We start from the raw sequence: 26,330 nt of genomic DNA on the forward strand, positions 1-26,330 counted from the left end.
AGATTAGAAGAGAGGAAAAAAGAAAAAAAACAAAGGCATCAAACATGATGATTTTCAAAATAAAGTTATATACAACAAACAGAACAATAAATTGAAATCAGTTTACTCCTGAAAAAAAAATTACAAGGTAAAGTTAGAATGCCCCTAAATATAGTGAGCAAAAGGAAGTATTTTTCATACCAACCTCAGTTCTCCTTCCCTCCCCTTTTCCCACTCCCCCTGCTTTCCACCGCCATCCAATCTTCAGTGGGGGCATACCAAGTTGAGGCAGGACCAAGCCCCTCCCCTCTGTATCAAGGCTGAGCAAGGTATCCCACCATAGTGAGTGGGCTCCACTGCCAGGGACCCCCCCAACAGATCAAGTAACTGTTACCCACATTCAGAGGGTGACATGTGGGTTCCCCAGATCTCAGTCCTTAGTTTATGAGCTCTCACTAGCTCGTGTCGGCTGACTCTGTGGTTTTCCCCATTGTGGTCTTGACCCCCCCTTGTTCATATGATCCCTCCTTTCTCTCTTCAACTGAAATCCAGGAGCTCAGCCCAGTGCTTGTCTGTGGGTCACTGCATTTGCTTCCATCAGTTACTGGATGTAGGCTCTATGATGACAATTAGGGCAGTCATTAATCTAAGTAAAGGGGAAGGTCTCTTCAGAGACCCTTTTCCTTATTGCTGAGAGTCTTAGCTGGGGTCATCCTTGTGGATTCCTGAGAATTTTGCTAGCCATAGGTTTCTCCTGAACCCCCTACTGTCTCCCCCTATCAAGATATCTCTTTCATTGGTCTCCACATCCACCCCTCCCCCAACTCAGTCTTCTTGATCCCGCATGTTCCCCCACCACCTCCCTCCCAGTTTACCCTGGAGATCTCAATTGTTTTCCTTTCATGGAACTCTCAATGTGTGTCCCTCTTAGGGTCCCCCTTTTACCTAGATTCTCTGGAGTTATGGATTGTAGGCTGGTTATCCTTTGCTCTGTGTCTATTATCCACTTATGAGTGAGGACATACCATGTTTTTCTTTCTGTGTCTGGGTTACCTCACTCAGGATGGTTTTTTTTCTAGTTCATCTGCCTGCAAATTGCAAGATGACATCGTTTTACCTCTGAGTAGTACTTTGTTGTGTAAATGTACCACATTTTCTTTATCTGTTCTTCTGTTGAGGGGCATCTAGGTTGTTTCCAGGATCTGGCTATTACAAGTAATGCTGCTGTGAACATAGTTGAGCAAATTGTCCTTGTGGTGTGAGTGAGCATTCTCTGGGTATATGCCCAAAAGTGCTATTGCAGGGTCTTGAGGTAGGTTGATTCCCAATTTTCTGAGAAAATACCATACTAATTTCCAACATAGCTGTACATCTTTGTACTCCCACCAACAATCGAGGAGTGCTTCTTCTTACTCCACACTTTTTCCAGCATAAACTGTTACCAGAGTTTTTGATCATAGACATTCTGATAGGTGTAAGATGGTATCTCAGAGTTGCTTTGATTTGCATTTACCTGGTGGCTAAGGATGTTGTGCAATTCCTTAAATGTCTTTTGGCCATTTGAGTTTCTTCTGTTGAGAATTTTCTGTTTAAATCTGTATCTCATATTTTAATTGGATTATTTGGTATTTTGGTGTCTAGTTTCTTGAGTTCTTTGTATATTTTTGAGATCAGCCCTCTTTCAGATGTGGGGTTGGTGAAGATCTTTTCCTATTCTGTAGGCTGCTATTTTGTCTTGTTGACCATGTCCTTTGCCTTACAGAAGCTTCTCAGTTTCAGGAGGTCCTATTTATTAATTGTTGCATTCTGAGTCTGTGCTGCTGGTGTTATGTTTAGGAAGTGGTCTCCTGTGCCAATGCATTCAAGGCTACTTACCACTTTCTCTTCTGTGAGGTTCAGTGTACCTGGATTTATGTTCAGGTCTTTTATTCATTTGGACTTGAGATTTGTAAATGGTGATAGATAAGGATCTATTTGCATTCTTCTGCATGTCAGTATCCAGTTATGCCAGCACCATTTGTTGAAAATGTGTTCTTTTTTTCCGTTGTATGATTTTGGCTTCTTTGTCAAAAATCAGTTGTTCATAGGTGTGTGGATTGGGACCAGGGTCCTCAATTCGATTCCATTGATCCATGAGTCTGTATTTATGCCAATACCAAGTTGTGTTTATTACTGTAGCTCTATAGTAGAGCTTGGAGTCAGGGATGGTGATACTTCCAGGAGTTCCCTTACTTTACAGGATTATTTTGGCTATCCTGGTTTTTTGTTTCTCCATATGAAGTTGAGTATTGTTCTTCCAAGGTCTGTGAAGAATTGTGTTGGGATTTTGATGGGGATTGCATTGAATTTGTTGATTGCTTTTGGTAAGAGTGTCATTTTTACTATGTTGATCCTATCTATCCGAGAGCCTGGGAGATCTTTCCACTTTCTGATATCTTCTTCAATTTTTCTTCAGACACTTAAAGTTTTTGTTGTACAGGTCTTTCACTTGTTTGGTTAGATACTCCAAGATGTTTTATGTTATTTGTGGCTATTGTAAAGGGTGATGTTTCTCAGATTTCTTTCTCAGTCTGTATATAGGAGAGCTACAGATTTTTTTTTTTTTTTTTTAGTTAATCTTGTATTCTGCCACATTGCTGAAGGTGTTTATCAGCTGTAGGAGTTCCCTGGTAGAATTTTTGTTTGGTCACTTATGTATACTCTCATATCATCTGTAAATAGTGAAAGTTTGACTTCTTCCTTTTCAATTTGTATTTCCTTGATCTCCTTTTTTTTTGTCCTATTGCTGTAGCTAGAAATTTGAGTACTATTTTGGATAGTAAGAAAGTGGACAGCCTTGTCTTGTTCCTGATTTTAGTGGAATTGCTTTGAGTTTCTCTCTAATTTGATGTTGGCTGTTGGCTGTTGGCTTGCTGTATATTGTCTTTATTATGTTTAGATGTCTTCCTTGTATCCCTGATCTATCCAAGACCTTTATCATGAAGGGGGACTGGATTTTCCAGAAGGCTTTTTTCGGCATCAAATGAGATGAACATATGTTTTTTCTTTCAGCTTATTTATATGATGGATTACATTAACATATTTTAGTGTATTGAATAATCCCTGCATCTCTGGGATGAAGCTTACTTGGTTATGGTGTATCATTTTTTTATGTGTTTTTGGATCCTGTTTGCCAGTATTTTATTGAGTATTTTTGTATCAATGTTCATGAGAGAGATTGGTCTATAATTCTCATTCTTATTTGCATCTTTGTGTTGTTTGGGTATCAGGGTAACTATAGCCTCTTTTAAAAAAAGAGTTTGACAATGTTTGTTCTGTTTCTGTTGTGTGGAATAATTTGAGGAGTATTGGTATTAGCTCTTCTTTTAAATTCTGGTAGAATTCTGTGCTGAAACCACTGGCCCTGGCCTTTTTTTGGTTGGGAGACTTTTGATGACTACTTCTATTTCTTTAGGGTTTATGGGTTTATTTAAATTGTTTATCTGGTCTTGATTTAATTTTGGTATGTGGTACCTATCCAGAAAATTGTCCATTTCTTTAAAATTCTCCATTTTTGTGGAGTACAGGTTTTTGGAGTATGACATAATGATTCTTTGGATTTCCTCAATGTCTGTTGTTATGTTCCCCTTTCTTTATGATTTTGTTAATTTTGATATTCTCTCTCTGCCTTTTGGTCAGTTAGGATAAGGGTTTGTCTGTGTTGTTGGTTTTCTCAAAGAACCAACTCTTTGTTTCATTGATTCTTTATATTCTTTTTGTTTCTATTTTATTGATTTCAGCCCTTAGTTTGATTATTTCCTGTACTGTATTCCTCCTGGGTGAGTTTGCTTCTTTTAGTTCTAGACTTTCAGGTGTGGTGTTAAGTCAATAGTGTGAGATTTCCCCAACTTCTTTATGTAGGCACTTAGTGCTATGAACTTTCCTCTTAGCACTGCTTTCATGGTGTCCCATTAAGTTTAAATCTGTTGTACTCTTCATTTTCATTGAGAAATGAAATCTTTAATTTCTTTCCTTATTTCTTCTTTGACTTAGGGATGATTCAGTTGAGCATTGTTCAATTTCCATGATTTTTGTGGGCTTTCTACAATCAGTGTTGCTTAATTCTAACTTTAGGCCATGATGATTTGATAAGATACAGGGGTTTATTCTAATTTTTTTTTTTTTTTTTGTATCTGTTGAGGTTTGCTTTGTTACCGAGTATGTGGTCAGTTTTCGAGATGGTTCCATGAGGTGCTGAGAAGAAGGTATATTCTTTTGTGTTTGGGTGAAATGTTCTGTAGATGTCTGTTAAGTTCATTTGAATCATAAAATCTGTCAGTTCCCTCATTTTTCTGTTACGTTTCTGTCTGGCAGACTTATCCAGTGTTGAGATTTCGGTATTGAAGTCATGTTGAGCTTTCATAATTAATAATAAGCTCCATGTCGTTATTTGTGGGCTGGCAGTCTGATGAGAAACTTATGCTACAGCCAGCCTTAGGGTACACAGTGAATATGAAGCCATTGTTGGCTGTATGAGAACATGTCTGAAAACAACAACAAAACCAGAAGATAGAAAGTATATATGGAATTATAGATAACTCCAATGTGATTCATACATGAAACATCAAAAAACAAAAAAAAACAAAAAAAACAAAACACTCTTTTGTTAGGAAATGAAAAGGCCAATAACAAGACCAGCTTTTTTGTTGAAGTTTATTCCCTCAACATAATAAAGAATATAATTGTTCTTGGTCTTTTAACATGATTAGCTGTGTACACACCTATTTTGTCATGTTTAGTGCTCGACCAACCTTCCTTGTCATATGTCTGACATTCCTGTGAGCCTTTCTGTGCTCTTGACCAGGAGGTAGGATGAATCCATGGTGTGTCTGGAATGGTTAGGTGCAGTGACTATTAGTAAGTATGAAAGAACAGACACTTAGTGGGCTTGCTTGGCCCTTTGTGAACATGTGGCCAGAGATCTCGCATCATTGTTATGTGACACTTTCATGGGATGCCCCTGAGGAAGTATTTATTTATTAAAAGAAGCTGACTTTATTAAACATTAGAGTGTTTCTACTTTTTTTATACCACCAACATGAATGTATTTATTCTTCTGTTACATAAAATCACAGCACTCTGAAATGTCCACAGCTATATTTCCACTCAAGACTTAGGCTGATCAGTATGGCCATCAGAAACTCGTGGGAAGAGAAGAAAAAGGAAGACCTCCAAACAAATATTTCACTTGGTTTGTGGTGACAACCAATGTGTTTCCTTTACCACCAGACATGCTACACATAACATGCTCATCCACACACATTCCTCACACAATGTGCACTCAGTGACATGGAGCAACTGGCCACATGAAGCTCTCTGCCATGGTATGCTAAAGCCTACAGGATTGCTTTGCCGGACAGGTTAAAGGTGTTGGTGTAGAGGGCCCATGCTAACTACAGTTACATCTAGTAGTTATCATATATTCATACCTTTTGTAAGCAATGGAGCCATCAGGTTTAATGGTCATCACGCTCAAGGGGCTGTATTTGCCAGGCACACGTGAAGGCCTTGGCACCAAGTAGTTCAGCTTCTCATAGATGATATTCTGGACCATGGTGTTCACAGGAGAGCCATACCAATGCCTGACCACCCTGGGGCAGTCCCCTTTACAGTACCTAGGGTTGTATCTGTGCTCTGGAGTTGGGCTGCAGCTTAGGGGCCTCATCTCGCCTATCAGACAGGACCTTAAAGAGGGAGGCAAGAAGCCTTACCTGTAGGTCCCTTCTTCAGACAGCAGCAAGGACCAACTATCTGCCTCAGACTCCAAAGCTTCACTGGCTCAGGTGTGGGCTTCTCCCCTAGAAGCCCAAGAGCTGAGGCTAGTGAGAAAACATAGCCCGGCAAACTACAAAATCCAAACAGGAGTTTGCTGCAAAGTGCCATGGCTTGGGAGAACTAAGAGGGAACATATCTACCCATGCCAGTCTTCTTTCTCTGTTTCTGCTTTTAAAATTCATGTTTTTTTTTATAGGTTATTCTCATATGAAAGTTGTTTTTAGCTATTGAGTCCCTATATTTGCCTTTCTTAGCAATTGTCCAGACCCAGAGCACTTACCTCATTACATGTCTTTCAGTGAGATCCATTTGTGTTAATGGTCTCTCCTCTTTTGTAAGTCTAGTTTTCTGCCTTTCTGTATTCGTTGAAAGACTAGGAGATAGCCCCAGACTGTGGTGTCTAATAGTTGTAAATTTGCCATGCTTTTGTTTAGACACTCATTGCTCTGGATTTTGTTCATTTCACTTAGATAAAGTGACTTATCTCCTGAATTAGAAGCTTATCATTGGAGTATACTTTTCTAATCATCATTAGTAGGGATAAGAGATTTATAAAGCAGATATCAAGTATAAAACTATAGTGGGGACACCTTGGATTCTCACAGTTTTTCCATGAATGTTTTAAACTCTTTTTGCTGTATAGTTGTAGTCAGTTGTCTTCATGGAGACACTATTTTGAATGGCTGTTAACTCAAAATACTTAGTCTTTTGATACTTCAGAGCCTGCTCCCAGTGACATAGAGTATTCAGATGCCTGAGACTTATGGTTGATAATCTCATTTAAACCACCAGATTCTACTCCCTGGCCCTCATAATACAAAGTGCATTCAGTTCAATTTCAAAATTCTGCGTAGTCTTTCACAGTCTCAACACTGTTTTAAAACTAGTTCAACTCTCTTCTGAGACTCAAGCAAGCTAATTTATTGTAACCATTTGTAAAATAAAAAGGAAATTATGTATTTGTGATACATAGAATATACATTACTGGTCCAAAAGGGAGGAATCTGGGCCCAATAAAGAAATATTGGATCAAAGCAAGACCAAAACCCAGCAGGGCAAACTCCAAACCCTGTAGTACAGTGTCTCCTCCATATTTCCACATTTGGTATCTATAATATCCTTTCTCTCTGAGGGCTGGTTTCATTCCTGTGTGCAGCTTTCCTTTGCAAATATTCCATTGCTGTGTTACCTCTAATATCTTGAGATCTCCAATGTGATTCAGGCTTCACTTTCAAGCTTCATGAAATGGATTCTCAGAGCCTCTTGCCCTTTCAGGACTTCATGCAGAGATTGCCCTGCCACATGTTGCCTGGCCTCAGTAGTCCTCCATAACCATAGAGGAAGATCTCATAACCCCTTTTCCTTCATAAGCAAGCCAGAACCATATGGATAACACTGCCAAGTTCAGCTGCTGGATTGAAATAGAGCCTGCACTCTTGAATCACATTTGTAGCAGCTTTAGTTTGTGGTTGCTGTTTAGGAGTACAAATTCCTTAGGCCTTCTTCCTTTCACAGTATTATAAACTTAGGTGGGTGGGAAATTGCCCTTTTTCTTTGTTCTACTGCAGATCTCTGCTTTTAACACAAACCTGGGTAGCATTATAATTGTAGCTGCTCTCGGAAGTATCGAGAGTGGTGGTTTAAGGAAGCTTTAATGTCCCCTCTTATACATCTGTGTGTATGTATGTGTCTATCTGTAGAGCTATCTCCTCACAGGTTTGCTGAGTAAATAATGGAAGTAGAAAATTGAGCTGAAGAAGAAAGAAATGCTCATTTCAGTGAAAGTATGGCTTGCATTAGTAAAGCATGAAAGTGAATAGGTTAGTTTTTTGGGTCATTTGTGGAGTAATTTAACATCATTGGCTATAGTAACATCAATGAAACCACAGATTCATAGGGAATAGGCTTCAGCAGCTGAAGCTCACTCTGTGGAGTAAGCTGATGCTTTAGTTGAGCCCAAGTTCTCTGCCTCCCCCCCACATTTTTTTCTGATCATTTTCTTTCACCCATTTCAGGTGCTTTCTTGACTCTTATAGAGTGCTCAATATGAATCTGGACTGTGACTTCCTTTTTTTTTTTTTTTTAAGACGATTCCAACATCACACTGGGGGACACATTTTTCTGCTTTTGCTATGGTGACATTTGTGGAGTATTTCTTTTGAATAGCACCCATTCCATTGGTGTCTTCAATATCACACTTATTATAGATTCATATGAGTATGGGCAAAGGAACAACTCCATATCTTCTGAAAGGGCTAGAGAATATACAACAATTTTTTTGTTTCTCCTCTTTCCCTGTGTATTAATCTTGGTGAATTGTAAATGGTTCTGTTAGAAGGACTTAGAGGATTTGGAGGTGTAGTTCTGTTGCTGGAATGCTTTCCTTTCATTCATGAAGTCGTGTGTTCATTACCCAGCACTGCATAAGTCAAGTGTGGTGGTACATACCTGTAATCTTCACACTCAGGAGATGGAGGCAGGAGAAGAGCAGCTGAAGGTTATCTTCAACTAGATAGTAAATTTGAGGCCAGTCTGGGCTTTGTGAGTCCCTGTCTTAAAGAAGCAGAGGGTAAGAAAATTCCTGTCCTCTAAAAAAGAATGATTCCAAATTCTCTGCTCACATCCTAGCTTACTTCACATTATCCTTTCTTTTATAGTACTTTAATTAGCCATGCACATTATTTTTCAAAATAACATGCACAGAATGATTTAAGTTCAGTGGACTGTGTATTTCAAATAAATTAACAATCACAGTAACCACAGATTTTTGTCTTATATCTCTTTTTATATTTTTGTGTCCTCTTGAGCATATAAAACCAAAGCCCGCCCCCCCTTCATCTCAGTTAGGTAATAAAATGTTCTGTGAGGTTTTTCTAGGGAACAGTATACAGACTTGTATTCACCCTATATAGGGAAGCGATGGTAGACCAAAGTGTTGATTCTATCAAAGTCTGACTTAGCAAACTAGTGAGTTTATTGGGGTTATTTAATGGGAGTATGGGTGATGGGTTGCTTACAGAGCATGATAACTCAAAGGCAACTGCATCACTGAAAGCCAACTCCAGCTGAGTAACAGCTAATGGAAGCTGCAATGCTGGAGCTGTACAGACAGTCAAATAGTCTCCTGGAGGCAAGTCAAAATTATTAGTGCTCTCTCCCAGGAATTATTTACTACTTTTATAATGTTTGAGAGGGGCCTTGTGTATTTTGTTAGTTTCATGAACTTCCTACTATTTGAAGGTTTCTTTCTTCTACTTCTGGAGCCTTCGTGAGCTTTATTGTTCTCTCCAAGAATAAATTGCTACACAGCACTCCACACCTTCCTCCAGCTCTTAGATTCTTTCTATTTCCTCTTCTATAATGATCTCAGCGTTGGAGAGAGTGATAGAGATCCCAACAATGACTAAGCATTGGGCCTCTGTGCCACAGCAACATCAGTTGCTCTCACGAGCTTCATCAATGGTTATGAATTTCTCAAATACACCCAATCTGCAAAAGGAAGTTTTTAATCCATCAATAATTCTTTGGGTGGAAACACAAATGTTCAGAAACAACTTGACACACATTGCATTCATTCAACAAAACAACAGAGGTTCCTTCTCTATTAGGTCCTATAACCTCCCACCCACAGCCTTTTGCCCTGGCGTACGTAGCAGACCGGAGTTCCTCCTGTGGAATAGGCCTGAAATTCAGTGGGAAAGCCGAATGTTGTAGTCATCATAGTAATCATGACATTATTGAACCTATAGGCACATCCTGCCTGGCATTTGGTAATGTAGCATACTTTTTTTCCTAACTCCTTAATTGTTTCTGTAATTTTATTATAGCCCCTGGGGCTATAATATCACAGCTTTACTTGAGGTAGCAACTTTACACAGGTTCTGTTTCTTCCAACCTGTTTTTTTTTTTTTTTTTTTTTTTTTTTTTTTTTTTGTAGTTACCACATATTGAATAAGAAAACTGACTTGAGCATGGTGGTGCATGCCTTTAATCTCAGCACTTGGGAGGCAGAGGCAGGCAGATTTCTGTCAATTTGAGGACAGCCTGGTCTCCAGAGTGGTTTCCAGGACAGCCAAAGCTGTTACAGAGAGATACTCTGTCTCGGAAAAAAAAGGACTTGAAAATGCTTTGAAAAGCTGATACTAAAATCATTGCACATGTGCTAGACTAGGCATTACACCATGTATTCACTGTGTTTGCGCTGATTCTCAGTGCTCTCAGAGGTAGCTAATAGTGTGTGTGTGTGTGTGTGTGTGTGTGTGTGTGTGTGTGAGAGAGAGAGAGAGAGAGAGAGAGAGAGAGAGAGAGAGAGAGAGAGAGAGAGAGAACCGAGGCTATTATCATTAGAAAAATGCAAATAAGGTATTTAGGTATTTTTTAATTTCAGGATTAAAAATGTTTTTATACTTTAAAATTTCATACAGTGTATTTGGATCATGCTCATCCTCAGCTTCTTCTCCTAACTCCTCCCAAGTTGACCCCTACCTCCTTATCCCCACTCCCCAGTTTTATGTTCTTTTTTTGTGTGTTCTTTTTGTTGTTTCATAAGAGTCTGTGACTCCCAATTTGTGCTGCCCATAAATATACTCCCAGATGTGGTGGCATTCACTGGAGCATAGTCAACCTACTAGGAGCCATATCCTTAAAGAAAACTAACTCCTCCCTAATGAATGAAGGAGGTTTGTAACCTGAGAGATTAAGATATCCTTTATTAGAAAAACATCAGCCAAACACAAGCCAGAGCGTGCCAGGGGCAGCAAGGCAGGGAGGCCAGAGAGAAGGGGCCTCCATGTGCCTGGTCTGTCCCTTTAAACCCTATCACACATCATCCTGACCTCACCTTGACCACACCCTAATGGGCATGGTTAGGCACACCTGTAGCCAGCTTCTTGCAGGCATGGCTTACACTGTCCCCTACACCTCCCACAGAAGCCACCAGCTATCCATAGTTGTCACTTATGAACTCATTCCCACACCACGCTAGAGTGATGACTAGCATAACTTTGTGCAGATCTTGTACACACAAGCAGAGCTGCTGAATTCATGAGTACAGCCCTCCTGTCACATTGAGAAGACAGTTTTGCTCAGGTCCTCTTTAGCCTATGGCTCTTAAAAATCTTTCTACTATTGCTTTTGAGAAGGTCCCCAAGTAATTGTTTCTGGCAGTTACTCAAACTATTTCCTGGATGATGTGATATTTTGGTTAAGTGCTCCAACATTTATGGAAAATATTTCCCTAACAGCATAGAAATGACCTTTGTGTGAACCATTTACCAAATTACTAAACAGTATTCTTTGTAAAATGAGTGTCTCTGGTACTCACATCTCTTGGGCTCAATTTGGAGATTGCTTCCAGCACATACTTTGACAGACCTTATCCCATCCTTCTTTTCTCTCCCAGGTAAGTGGAATTGAGAGTGCTTTGTTTTATTCCACAAAGGCATTCTTTTTTAAAATATTTTTTTTATTTAGAAACAATCTTATTTTAAATATCAATCCCCTGTTCTCACTCCCTTCCATCCTCCCATCCCCCCACCAAACCTCCTAACCCACCCCCCACCTGATCTCCAAGGACACTGAATCCGTCCATGGGGGATCATCAAAGTCTGTCACATCTGGGCTGAGAGAGTATCCCTCCATGGGAATGGGCTCCCAAAATTCATTTGTGCACTAGGCATAAATACTAGTTCCACTGTCAGAGGTCCCATAGCCTGCCCAAGCCTCCTAACTGGCACCCACATTCAGAGGGCTTGTTTCAGTTCAGGGCTGGTTCCCCAGCTTTACAACTGTGGTCCATGTATTCTCACTAGGTCAGGTCAGCTGCTGCTGTGGGTTTCTCCAGCATGGTCTTGACTGCTTTGCTCATCCCTCCTCCCTCTCTACAACTGGATTCAAGGAGTATGGCTCAGTACTTAGCCCTTGATGTCTGCTTTGGTTTCCATCAGCTCTAGGATGGCAATTAAGTAGTCATCAATCTCATTATAGAGGAAGGGCATCAAAGGCGGCATCTCCACTATTGCCTAAATTCTTAGTTGGGGGTCATCTTTGTGGATCTCTGAACATTTCCCTAGTACCAGATTTCTCTTTAAACCTATAATGGCTCCCTCTATTATGGTATCTCTTTTTTTTTCTCTCTCCTTTATTCTTTCCCTGATTCAGTCTTCCTGATCCCTCTTGTTCTCCTCCCCCCTCCTCTTCTCCCCTTCTCTTTTTCCTACCTCCCTGTCCCCTCCCCCCATGTTCCAATTTGCTTAGGAGTTCTTGTCTCTTTCCCCTTCTTCAGGGAAATACACAAAGGCATTCTTTATTTGTGTTCCCCAGAACTCCAGTGGTACTCTGCCCTGAGGACAGATCTGTGCTGTCCCTTCCCTACAGCTGTAGTCAGCAGTGCTGATACCTATTATGGTGTTGTATACCTGTTTAGTCACCAAGGAAGCTGGGTTGCTCAGGACATGATAATGGTTAACGTAAAATAACTTGTTTATCCCCCAAGGTATTAGGTGTGGTGGATATTGAGAAGACTATCTTATCTGGAATATTGTTAGGACTTACTATAGCAGTCTTCCATAAATGAACAGTGTGGTTCTTCCCGTGTTTTTATATGTATTTTAATGATAAAACCATAGGTATTTGTGCTCTAATACTACTTTGTGCTTCTATAATTGTTTTCCTTTCATGAACTCTCGGTACTCCTGTGTACTCTAACCACGGAATATTTGCTACTTTTTTCATCCTGGTAAGGTAGTTCTGCATGCCTTGTATGATGCACAGCAAATATTGTAGCTACATGACCTGTGGCAGCTGACTACCTGCACTTGAGCTGGGTGACCAGTACTCAATAAAGTAGCTGGCCATGAAGCCCCAGACAGTGACTTCTGTCAGCAAGATACAGAGGGTAGTTCTTCTGTGTTTAGTATACCCACCCCCAATACAAGCATGCATTTTAAAAAACTTTGAAAGTGTGTCCAAAAAATACTTTTTTGGCTACTGTAGTCTCTACATATACCACTTTTCCCTTTGCTTGTAAAAACCCTAATTTTCTGCCTTACCCTAGAGAAATATCTAGCCTAAAATGCCTTTCACTGGCCTGACTTCTGTTTTCTGTTCACCATTGAAAAGCAACTGCTTTTCATTAAAGATGCATGTGCTGTGCCAGAGTCAGTGTGCTTGCTTTTTAGTCGATGCTTGTCTTAGAGTTTTGTCTTGCACTTCCATTTTTTTCTCACATCATGACCAGTAGCAGCTTGACAGTGCACATGCTCATGTTGGTTCCTTCCTATCCTCAAGTGAGACAGGTACAGACTGTGAGAAGCAGTCATCCTGAGCAGTGCCCTGCTAAGTAGGTGGTCCAGCTCAGTGTGCCAACCTGTATCCAGCACTTAGGAGAATGGATAGGAAGCTTGAGACAAAGAAAACAATTCATGAAGCAAAAGTGATTGAGGAAGAAGTGGAAACTGAAATGAAACTATATATAACTTAAACTTGGCTTTTGGTCTTTTTGCTGTTGAGAGACTGGTGATACTGAGTGTTGTTTGGAAGTCTGTTTTTGTTATTCTCACTTAACTAATTTTGTAACTTAAAAATTAAACAGTAATAGAAAAGGATACAATATGTTCATTGCCTGTAACTAACGTTTGTTAATCTTTGCCTTTGTGCCCTTCTATGTATTTTATAGTAAAGATTTGTAATCCCCCAGCTTTCCTGAGTCACAGCAGTCTTTGTGTCTCCTCAGAGACATCACCCACCCACCACTTTTTTGTGCCTTCTACTCTGTTTTCACTTCCAACTATCTTCCCTCCTTTCCCTTTCCATTTTGTTGTCTGTGTTAAACAAATTAGCTTTTAACTCAGGATTCTCTTGACTTAGTCTCCTACCTAGCTAGGACCACAGATGACATCTACCACACCCAACATGAAGACTCTGCAAAGATCTTGACTTTTATTGGGAATATTTTGTGTGCCCCACCCCAGTCCAACCATTAGATTGTATGAGGTGAACCATACATATGCTAGACAAATGTTGTATAACTGAGCTAACACTCCCAGTTCTTTGCACTTTTACATTGGTACAATGTGTGTCCGTAACTATTATTGCTTTGATTTGCCTTAGTTTATCCTCTGGTTTGCTCATATATTTACTGGAGCAAGTGACATGATCTGTTTCATAGATGAGAAAATGGAGGAGTTAAAAATCTATGTTATTTGGCCAATTCTGTAAGAGAAGCACTACTGGAATCCAGATCAAATTCTTTCCTTTTAAATCCATACCTTAGACACCCAGCAGTCCATGAACTTCCCTGTATTAACTTCCCTTTCTGTCAGCTGGTACACAGTTTCTGACCAGAACAGGTGAGACAGGTATAGATACTTCCCAAAATGTGTAGAATGCTTCTAAATGTGTTTTTTCTCCCCCCCCCCATGTTCTGTCTTCAACTTCTAGGCAGAAAATCTGGAGTATTAACTGTGAAAATTCTAGAGCTCCATGAGGAATGTGCCATGCAGGTTGCACTATGTGAGCAATTATCAGGACCACCAACCACCAGTCCTCCCAGGGGAGTAGCTCCTAGACTGGGAGCCTGCCTGAAGGTTCTCTTTACCAGAGAGACTGCAGACCACCTACGGGGGCAGCCCCAGGACATCATTTATATCTTTCCTCCTTGGTGAGTACAACGAACTGAGAACAACAGTCAGCTGTGCTATCTGTCTCATAGTGGAAGACGTAATTACTAGGAAAAACTGTGACTTTATTAGAGAAATGGTAAGGGAGGAAAGCCAGGGTGCGACACGGATCTTATGTGACAGAAGTTCTGAATTTTGTCCTTTTAGAACCAGAGGTTTTATAATTTGGATTTAGGGAGTAGGGAAAACAACCACTTGAGGATTTTTGTCCAAAGGCTATGTTGTATGATTTGTAATCTGGCTGTTTTTGCTTTTATTCTTCTTGGGAAATTAGGTGTAGTAAGAGATCTTATGTGACAGTAGGGTAATAAGTATTGTTTTTGTTGGTAGTCATTTAGGAGGGAAATATAAAAAGAAAGGATTAAAACAACATAGTTTGAACTCTAGGAGCATAAATAATCATTACTGGACCAAAATTTACTAGCAATTCTAATGTTTGCTTTCTTTTCCTTGGGAGATTAGCTTTTACTATGAAAAAACAAACAACTTTATTGCTTTTGATGGATATTATTAACTTTAGTGTTAAAAAGTTTCATCTATGAAATTCTTAGACTATTGGATTTGAGATTGACTACAGATGTTAAACATTAAGCTTACCTTTCCCAGGAAGTCTTTTAGAGCATCATGGCCAGTGATCGTTTCTGGTATTCATGGTTTTTAGGATCACTTGTGAAAGGGCCTCAGGCTACTTGTGGATAGGGTACCTTATCTTGTTACCTTCTTCTTCTTTTTTTTTTAGATTTATTTATTTATGTATACAGTATTCTGTCTACATGTATGTCTGCATGCCAGAAGAGGACACCAGCTCAAATGGGTACTGGGAATTGAACTCAGAACCTCTGGAAGAGCAGCCAGTGCTCTTCATCTCTGAGCTATCGCTCTAGCCCTCTTGTTACCTTCTTATACCTTTTTTTTTTAATTCATTGAATATTTTTTGCTACCTAATTGGAGTGTGGACTTAAAAGGAGGGTTGGAGAGAGTCTTGTATTTGACCCAGAAATGATATGTGAAGTCTAGCTGTTTTTATATGTTGTGCCATGCTATAAGAAAGGGATTTTCTCTCAAGGAAAAGAATCCGGAATGCTTGTGCTAACCAGGCAGGGCAAGTGGCAGCATATTTGAATGCTGTCATTAGGCATTTTAGCAAATCTACAGATGTGAAACTATATGAAATAAAGGTAATGTCATGAATTTCCTCAGAGTTTCTTGGTGTGTCTTCCTTAAAATGGCCACCTCAAAAGAAAGCAGGGTTAAGGGTTGAGCTCAGTGCTGAAGCATCTGTGTGGCATGCATAAGGCTTAATTCATTCCTTAGTACTGGGAAAGAGAGAGAGAAGGTGGGTGGGAGGGAGGGAGAGCAAGTTGCTAGGACCTTCAATATATTAACTACTTTTGTTTAAAAGGCTTGCTTAACCGTTTGCCTTAATTTTTCTATTGGAATAGATAACATAAAAAATTTATTTGAGGCTTCTAGCTTCAAAGAATTAGAGTTCATTACCATCGTGGCAGGAAGCATGACAGCAGGCAGGCTGGCATGACACTGACAAAGTAACTTTGAGATCTCACAAGACAGACTCAGAATGGAAGGGTCTTTTGAAACTTCAAAGCCCACCCCCACTGACACACCTTCTCCTAAGGCCATATCTTCTGTCTTCCCAATCAGTTCCACCAACTAGGAACCAAAAATTCAAATGTATGAGTTCTTGGAGTCCATTCTCCTTCAAGCCACTGCACCCTTAAAATCCACATAGCCTAAATAACCATCAACATAGAGCAGATTAAATTATTTGCTGCACATTTCTGAAATGTACAGTAATTTAATTCAATGATAGTGATATAGGATATCTCCATTTATAGAACAATGTCCCTATCACAAAGAATAGGTCAGTATTCAAGGTCCCCCAGGGAAGGAGAAGCCATAAAACTCACAGACAGGTGAGACAGTCCAGGTTTCCTGGGCTGTGCTTGCAATACTATTACCTTGGTCATCCTCTCAATGGCAGCTGATAAATTCGTACAGCTGCTTAGTCTATTTGGGCTGCCTTAACAAAATGCTAACTCATCTTATTAGACAATAGAAATTTATTTCTCCTAATTATGGAAGATGATGGCCAAGGTCAAGGTGCCAGCAAGATATATTTCCTCTGAATCTTCTCTACTTGGCCATTGTAACATCACCCACATGCTGTCATCTTTCAGGATCTTTCCTGTTTGTGTTTACCCCTGGTGTCTATCCATGTACAGACTTCTCATTGTCTTAGGACCTGTCAGATTCAGTTGAGACCAACCTGCAACTTCACTTTGACTTAACTACCTTTTAGTGCCTGGGTCTGGGATGTCAACACAGAAACTTTGTAGGGACTTAGTTTAACCCTTATATCCACTGTGAGAGTGAACATGTTTTCTGTTGAGTAGTTTAATTCTGTGGCCAGGTAAACCAACTGATTTTTCTGTCTCTACATGGGCCAAAGGATCTTAAAAAGCAATGTCCCGAGGAGCTTCTTGAACTATATTGTATATTGTTATATAGAGACTTATAATTTTTAAAACCATTTTAAAAATTACACATATGCATATGTCACCTGTGAAGATTTGGGGACTGATTGTATGTGCATGAGTGCAGTTTCCCTCAGAAGCCAGAAGAGGGAATCTGATTCCTGAGAGCTGGAGTCATAGGCAATTATGAGCTATCCTGCGTGGGTGCTGGGAATCCAACTTGGGTCCTCTGTAAAAGCAGTTGGAAGTCTTAACCCCTTGAACCATCTTTCCAGCCTCTGAAACTATAATGGTCTCCCTCTGTTGCAAAGAGAAATTTCCTTGATGAGGGGTGAAGACTACACTTACCTGTGAGTATAAGAACAAATGTTTATAGATTATTGTTAGGTACTATGCTAGTTTGATGAATTGATTATTGTGAGTACTCCTTCAATAAGCATGACTCCACTAGCACTGTGTAGTTAGCTAGGTTTCTACTACCAGGCATAGTCTCCTAGTTAAGCAGGTCTTTAATACAATTAGGGAGCAATTAGATAGTGCCAAGGTAAATACTGAAGAATGGGCATAGAAGGAGACAAGCGATCTGATAGGGGAACAGGAAAAGGAAGCCTCCTTAGGAAAGGGGAGAGGGAATAAATACATGAGAAAGAGGGAGGGAAGCCAAATAACAAGTTGGATGGCTGAAAAATCCACAAGGAATTATACTATTAACTATTTACCTAAACTACTGCAATGCACATAGCTCATGCTATTGCACCCATCGGGTTATAATGCCATCCTGGTTCATTAGCTTCATTGATAGATAGGACTGTAGGTTGCATCCCTCCTTTGGAAGCTTGCATGCTGCCTTTCTGGTACCATGAAAGCTAGTCTGCAGGGAGGAGGCTTTCAGGTCAGTTCCATCTCAGGGGGCATGATGTCTTCAATAACAGGGACTTACCTTCCTCCCTTGGTATTTTGTTTGCAGAATTGAGGCCTTGATATTTAAAGTTATTATCGAAGTCTGTGTATTGTAGTCATCATGTTATTGAATTTGTGTGTTCTCACCGGTATTTGGGATTTAAATGGTTATGTCTTTCTACAATCTCTCTGTTGTGTTCATCTATCTTATCAGCACAAAATAAAGCTTCCCGTGTACTTTTCCTTAGGTTTAGTTTTTTGGTTATAATTTTTTTAGGTTTTTATGTCATGGAAAAATTTTGTTCCTCCTTCAATTATAGTAGATAGGTTTTCTGGGTAGTATAAGTAGGTAGTTGGTATTAGTATAGTTAGTATTTTGGTGTTAGCTTAGGATGGCAATCATAGTCTTTTAGAACTTGGAATGTGTTGCTCCAGGCTGTTCTGGCTTCCAAAGTTTCCTTTGAGAAGTCAACAGTTATTCTGATGGGTTTCCTTTTATATGTCACTTGTGGTTTTTTTGTTTGTTTGTTTGTTGGTTGGTTGGTTGATTTTTTTCTCTTTTGCATTTTGTTATATAGTTAGTGTTTTGAATATGATATGCTGTAGGGATTTTCTTTTCTGGTCTTGTCTATTTGGTGTTTTTCTGTGATTCTTATCTGTATGGGTGAGTCTTTCTTTTGTTTGGTATAGTTTTCTTCTGTGACCTTGTTGAAGTTCTGCTCTATGCCATTGACTTGGGATTCTTCTTTCTCGTCCATTCCTATATTTAAAAGATTTGGATTTCTTATGGTGTACCACATGTCCTTTGTGTTCCTTTCCCATCCTTTAATTTTTTTAATGTTCCTTGTTTTTTTATCTAAATTATCTGTTTTTAACTTTGAGGCCTCATATTATGTCTTCTGCTTGATTCCTTTCTTCTTGTAAAGCTTTCTTTTGAGTTTTGTAGTTGAGCTGTTGGGCTTTTCAATTCCAACTTCATTTCAGCTTGAGTCCTCTTTAGTGTTTCTTTGTCTATTCAGTTTCATTTTCAAGTCATGGATTTCTGTCATTTCTGTCAGCCTTATGTTTGTATTTTCTTTTTCATCATTCAGAAATTTATTCTCATTATTCTCCTTTTCCTTGAGTTTCTTGAACTGTTTCTTTGTGTCTTCTTTAAATTGGAATTCTTTGAGGTGATTTATGATGATTATTTTGATTTCGATACACTGGAGTTGATCTGCATAACTCACATTGGGCAAGCATTCTGTAGGACTGGCAGGTTTAGAGAGAAGATAGTGGCTTGTTCATTAATATTGTTGGTTTTCCTGCAGCGAGATCCAAGGCACAAGGACTTTGTTAGTTCTGAGTATATTATGGATGAAGCAGGGTCAAGGAGAAGGGGAGATGTGCAGGAAGGTTTGGTGAAAAGATTGGAAATGGCTTGAGTTTAATGGAATCAGGGAGACAGAGACAGGGCTGGTATACAGGTTGTGCTTTTTGCTCTATGGTGAGGGCAGGAAGAATAAGCCAGCCTGGTGCACTGCTTATGAGACTCAGACATAATCTCATAGATTGTAGAAAAGGTGTTCATGAAAAGGTCAGAGGTACTGAGCAGGCTAGATTCTGTGGAGGGGGTTGTGGAATGTCTGGGTATGGAATGGGGTGGTAGAGGCAGTTCAAAGGGTCATGTGGGTGTATGAAGATGGGACAGGTCCTGAAGGAAGCCTAGACATTGACTGTGATTCAGGGGGAGGACTAAGCAGGGGGACAGGATGTCTAACCCATTGGGAGCCAGAGATTGGCTGCTGCAAGGTGCTGATAGTCTGATAGGATGGCATATTGGCTGTAGGACCCAGAATAGATGGGGGGGGGGTTTCAAAAAAACAAGTATGTTGTATTGGAGCATATTTACCAGACTACACCATGGTGAGGATCTGGCAAGGCTGGATGTAGAGTGGGGTGGTAGTGTGCAAAGAGTAGGCAATTCCTGGAAGAAGTCTAGATGTTTAGCCCCAGGCTAAATCTGGGGCTTTTTGGAAAAATAGTTATGAGGTTTTAGGTGGTATTCACCAGGCCAGAACCTGAAGGGGAACATACAGAGTCTGGGTATGGAGTCAGGTGGTAAAGGCAGCCTCTGTTGGCTTTTTCTAATTGTTTGCTTATCTACTCTTTATGAGATACTGTGTTCTACATACACTCATATAATTGTGTTTATAGTGTTTATATTCTTTCTTTCTTCCTTCCTTCCTTCCTTCCTTTTTTTTTTTTTTCCGAGACAGGGTTTCTCTATGTAGCTTTGGAGCCTCTCCTGGCACTCGCTCTGTAGACCAGGCTGGCCTTGAACTCACAGAGATCCGCCTGCCTTTGCCTCCCAAGTGCTGGGATTAAAGTCATGTACCACCAACGCCCAGCTGTATTGTTTCTTAATGTGTAGGGCTTCTTTAAATAGTTTTGATAATGTGGTCATGAATTCCTTCAGTTTGTGATTTTTTTTATGGAAGACCTTTATTTTGTTTTCAATTCTGGGTAACTTCTGAATATACTATGTTGAAAATTATTGTTTAGGCCTTGGAATACATTATTACATGTCCTCCTAGCCTTCAAACACTTTCTGCTGAGATTCAGCCAGCATTTTTGTGGTTTTACCTTCCAAGTGTTTTCAGGATTCTTTCTTGCAATTTTCAGTAGTCTCTATTTTGTGTTTTTGAAACCAACAATATAACTTTGAGAGTTTATTTTCTAGTTATAACTGCTGCTTAAGCTTCTGTATTCTTTCCATAACTTTAAGTCCTTGTCTTTCCCAGCATTTAGAAACTTTTTATTTCTCTGCATCTGCTTTCTGTACTTTTACCCTACTTACCTGTTCCTTTGTCTAAAGTGTCCCAAAGGTTTTAGATCTATCCTTCCTTCCTTCCTTCCTTCCTTCCTTCCTTCCTTCCTTCCTTCCTTCCTTCCTTCCTTCCTTCCTCCTTCCCTCCCTTTCTCCTTCCTTCCTTCCTCCCTCCCTCCCTCCCTCCCTCCCTCTCTCCCTCCCTCCCTCTCTCTTCCGACCCCCCTGAGTGTGATAATTCATCAGCTTGTCTTCTGCTTGATTTAGTCTTTTGGTGGGGCTTTCAAATAAGGTTTTGTTGTGTTTGATTTTGACTTACTGAGCTTTTCATTTGTTATTTCTACTTTTGCAATTGATTGAAATCTTTTATGTCACATGTCTTATTTAGGGTTTATAGTGCTGTGAAGAGACACTGTGACCAAGGTAACTCTTATAAAGGAAAACATTTTATTGAGTCGGGTTTATACTTTCAGATGTTTAGTACATTATCATTATGGCAGGAGATGGTGGCATGTAGATAGGCAATCATGGTGCCTGAGAAGGAGCTGAGAGTTTTACATCTTGAACTGTAGGCTGTGGTGATATATTGTTTATGACCTAATAAAGCTTGCCTGGAGATCAGAATTCATATCTAGCCACAGCCATAGAAGCTGGGCAATGGTGGCACTTTAATCCCAGGACTTGGGAGACAGAGGCAGATGGGTCTCTGTGTGTTCAAGGCCACATGACAGTGAATCAGTCTAAAGAGAAACAGAGCTCATGCCTTTAATTCCAGCACTGGAGAGAATATAAGGAGCTCAGTGCAGTCTCAGTAGTAGTCTGAGATTTGGTGGAGAGCAGTACAGTCTGGAGATGCAATCTGAGGTTGGGTGGATCACCCCTTTGGTCTGAGCATTGGTAGAGGTGAGAACTCTCAAGTGGCTGGCTGCTTTGCTTTTCTGATCTTCATCTTTAACCCCAATATCTACCTCTGGGTTTATATTATTAGTGCTACTGTAGGCAGCAGAAGAGACCTGCATACTAGGTGTAGTTTGAGCATATATAAGACCTCCAAGTCTACCTCCACAGTGACACACTTCCTCCAACAAGACCACACCTACTCCAACAAGGCTGCACCTCCTTACTGTGTCACTGTCTATGGGCCAAACATTCAAACACATGAGTCTATAGCACCATCCCTTTTCAAACCATCACACCCTATTTTGTTTCTTTTAATTCAGCTATTTGTATCTTCATTGAATTCAGTGCTCATTTTTAAAATTAGCCTCAGGATTTATTTTTTCTCCATCCACCTCTTGGACTTTTAGGCTTAGGACCTTTTGGAGAAGTCATGTCACATTACTTTACTTTTTGAGTACTTCTGGTGTTGTGTTGCCCATCTCTTGTTGTAAATATTTCTTCCACTTTGATACAGTGGTCACATTGAATAGCTTTTCCATAGGGCTTCGTGTTCAGTATCATTCAGAGAAGCCAAAATAACACATCATAACAACAGCATGAGGAAAAAACACACATAACATATTATGATTTTTAGTCTTCATTGTTAGCCTGACTGGATTTAGATATGAATACATACATCAGAATGTAGCTCCAGGGATCTTTCCAGAAAGGTTTAACAGAGAAGGGGAGACTTAACCAGGGTTTCTTGGCTACCATTCCATGATGAGTGAGACTACATATACTGTTGGTGCAGTGTGACCAGCTGCCTCCATTCCTGCATCCATGCCTTCCTGCCATGATGGGCTAGACCTTTAAACTGTAAACCAAAATAAACCCTTCCTTCCTTAAATTGTCTTTGTTGGGTATATTGCCAGGTCACAGTATCAAGAAAATTAACTAATACAAAAAAATAATTAGAAAAAAAGCACTGTATCATCAATAGTTAAAGGAAAGCAGCAAAAATAATATAGGAACAGTCTAAAAATTATTCACCAATAAGTTGTAAGTAATAAAAATAAAATGGTGAAGCAAAATGGGGGCAGGAAAAAGAAAGCAAGGCAACAAAGATGGAAAAAATGGCTGACTGGAGAATGAAAGACAAAAGGAAGAATTCAAATATTAATTTAAATGATTTTAAAAGTAAATAAGCTAGATTAAAAATAAAGGAAAATAAGTCATAAGTACTCTTTGCTGTAGAACTTTCATTGGGACAGTTTCTTTCCAGGCTTGCGGCACTGGAATCTCCCAAGTTGTATGGTATCTGGGGTTGATTGCCATTTCTCTCTGTTCCCACCAGACAGTTGTTGATGTCTGAGAGCTGAGAGTAAGGCAGTCAATGGTGTGTTGTCAGTAACAGGGCTACACTTTCTGTAGAAATGTCACAGGTTTGCTTATTTGCTAATTCCAATGAGTTTTGGATCCTGTGGGCCTTCACATGTGTCCTTCCTAGTCTGCATACTATGAGGTGGTGTGAATTGCATTCTGTAGATTATTGAATTCTCAGTAGCTTTATGAAGTCATGTAAAGTCATGGGAACTTAGCAGTTCATAGGTCTCTGACTCATCCCTAGAAAGAAAACTCAGCCACTGAAAGAGAACTGTAGAAACTAAGCAGTTCATTGCCTTCAGGCTGCATGTTCTCCAATGCTATACCAGCAATAATTATAGGTCAGGAGTCTGGTTCAAAGACATCAGGGTCACTTACCAAACACTCTACTGTCAGTAGCTCAAGGTTTCCACAAAATAAAACATAGGAAGCTTTCCTCTTTCCATGATGATCTTTTGTGTCCATTTCCCCCTCTAGACACTGACAGGTTATCCCCATAGACCCTGGATTGTGATTGATCATGTTTTCTGAACCCAAGAATATTCCTCTCTCAGGTAATAGGCCTCTTCTTGAAATGGATCCCTCAGTCAGACAAATGCTGCAGTGAATTTTTCTCCGGAGCGAGAGAACAGTTCAGGAGGACTGACTTTCAGACTAAATCTTCATGTGGAGGTTTCTCTGTGTACTGTTATTAATACTGACATTATGCTTGCAGTGTCAGATTCTGCTGTCTCATAGAGCAACGAAAATTGTCTATCAAAACAAAGCTGTCGTTTATGGAAATTGTCAGTTAATAATTTAAATGATGAAAATGAGCATTATTGCATGTGCCCTAACAACAATTATTGTTTAAAGAGTCTCTCTTAGGCTAAAATTAAAAGATAGCAACATCTTGAAACCAAAAGAAAAAAGACAATAGTAATTTTACTGTTTTGGAGTGTTTGTTTGTTTTGGTTTTTGGAGACAGGGTTTCTCTGTGTAGCCCTGGCTATTCTGGAACTTGCTTTGTAGACCAGGCTGGCATATGATTATGCAAATGTACTCTACACTAATTATAAATTTATGCTAATAGGTATATAATGTATAAAGAGTAATCTGTGACAATAGCAACATGAAGAAAAGAGGAATAGAGATGCATAAGAACAGAAGTCTTGCATACCATTGAAACTTGGTATTAGCCAAAATAAGTTCTAAGAAGTGTAGAATGTTGCTTTGAATCCCAAAGATAAGAATTAAGAAAATGACTAAGGTCCATGAGATGGCTCAACAAGTAAAAGTGCTTGATGTGTAAGCTTGACAACCTAGTTCGATGCTTGGAAGCCACAGAGGAGGAACTGGCTTTATTTTATTTTTTCCCTTTTATTGAATATAGGTTTTTTTATTTTTCTCACACAGTATGTCCTGATTATAGCTTCCCTTCCCTCTATTACTTCCAGTTCATCTCCACCTACCCTCCTATCCAAATCCACTCTGATGTGGGATGTCTTTCTGTGTGCTGCCAAAATGTGTTGCTTTTATTGGTTGATGAATAAAGCTGTTTTGGCTTAAGACAGAGCAAAATATAGCTAGGTGGGAAATCCATACAGGGACTGAGAAAGAAAGAAGGCAGAGTCAGGGAGGTGCCATGTAGCTGCCATAGGGGCAAGATGCCAGAACATTATCTGTAAGTCATGGCCACAAGGTGATACATAGATTATTAAAAATGGGTTAACTTATAAGAAAGAACTAGCCAGTAATAAGCCATTGACCAAACAATTATATTTAATATTAGCCTCTGAGTGATTATAAACAGCTGTGGGGACCCAAGAACGAGAGAGAAATGGGCCCAGGGTGACCAGTGGGACAGAGAAAAACATTCAACTATACCATTCCCTTTCTGTCTTTCATTAGAAAAGAACAGGTCTCTAAAACATAACACCAATGTATAACAAAATAAAATATAATAAGATAAAACAAAAACCATCTCATTGAGGCTGGATACAAGGAAAACAAACAGAAAGCAAAGAGCCCTAGGAGTAGGCATAAGAATCAGAAACCCACTCATTCACACACAGGAGTCCCATTAAAATACTAAAACTGAAAGCTACAATATATACTCAGATCTGCACATACCCTGTGCTTGCTGCTGCAGTCTTTGTGAGTTCATTGATGACTGAGCAAGGTTTTGATCTATGGGTATAGCAGAATATCATTAGGAGTCATTTTATCACCTCTGCCTGCCTGCCTGCCTGCCTGCCTGCCTGCCAGCCTGTCTCCCTCCCTCCCTCCCTCCCTCCCTCCCTCCCTCTCCCTCTCCCTCTCCCACTCCTCCCCTCCCCCCTCCCTCCTCCCCTCCCTCCCTCCCCTCCTGTCTCTCTGGTTCTTGGTTACCAAGCAGTATTGAGTTTGAGTTTTATCTTGTGGAGTGGACCTTAAATCAAATCAGGCATCAGCTACTCCCACAAACTTTGTGCCATCATTGCCCTAGCATAGTTTGAATCAGGACAGCATTGTAGATCAAAGTTTTTGTGACTGGGTTGATATATGCATTTCTCTTTTGGTAGCCTGTAGAGTACCTTCCCATAACAAAGACACTAGAATGTAGGGGTAAAGCTTCTATGTAGGTGCTATCTCAATCTCTCCATGTTCAATGAGTTGTGTGGATGTTGTCTTCAGCAATTGGTCTTGCTGTCAGTTTGTGGAGAGCAACCTATTGCCTTGACAACAGCCTGGGTTGTTTGGGGATTTCCATGGGAATCACTTGGCCAACCATACAGTTGTAAACAGCACAGTTGGATGTAACCCAGTCCTGATATCAGGAGCTTTGTTTGGTGACATAGATGGCCATTTGGGACTCCATCTCCCATATTATTATGAAACTTTGTTTGGATTGCCTTCGTAAGTTACAGGAAGTTTCCACTGCACTGTTTCTTTGCTGCCTTTCAAAAGCCTCTCAGATGTAGTTGGCGAGAACTGACTTTAAAAAGTTGTTCTCTGACATTTACCTGTGTACTATGGCATGCATGTGCTTATGGTCCACATATTACTCACATAATAATAATAATAATAATAATAATAATAATAATAATAATAATAATAATTTTTAGAAAGAAAAAGGAAACAATACAGTAAAAATTTAGAACAATGAAATTTTAAAATGTTACAAAAATAAAAACAGTAATAAAGTAACTGAAGAACAAAAAAGAATATGACATAGAACAAACTATTGATAAAGTGACAGTGAACTTTTTATAAATGATTACATTAAATATTAATTAATAAAACTGAACTTTTAATGCTATTTTTTACTCATTCTTTGGGAGTTTCATATAATATATATTTTGATCATATTCTTTCCTCTCCCTCAACTGTTCTAAGATCCTGCCCTACCTTCTTCTCCACCAAACTTCA

General features: G+C 39.6%; 1 protein-coding gene across 3 annotated transcripts in view; it reads left to right on the plus strand.

The window, feature by feature from the left end:
- Spidr (scaffold protein involved in DNA repair) overlaps positions 1–26,330 on the plus strand; it is a 253,452-nt gene that overhangs the window by 94,001 nt on the left and 133,121 nt on the right. For all 3 annotated transcript variants that reach the window (XM_027413428.2, XM_035444756.1, XM_027413430.2), the window contains one exon: positions 14,233–14,452. In XM_027413428.2, the coding sequence (XP_027269229.1) occupies positions 14,233–14,452 (220 nt within the window). The remainder of the gene's footprint in view (positions 1–14,232; positions 14,453–26,330) is intronic.

The sequence above is a fragment of the Cricetulus griseus genome, chromosome 4 (assembly GCF_003668045.3).
Source record: "Cricetulus griseus strain 17A/GY chromosome 4, alternate assembly CriGri-PICRH-1.0, whole genome shotgun sequence".
Lineage (NCBI taxonomy): Eukaryota > Metazoa > Chordata > Mammalia > Rodentia > Cricetidae > Cricetulus > Cricetulus griseus.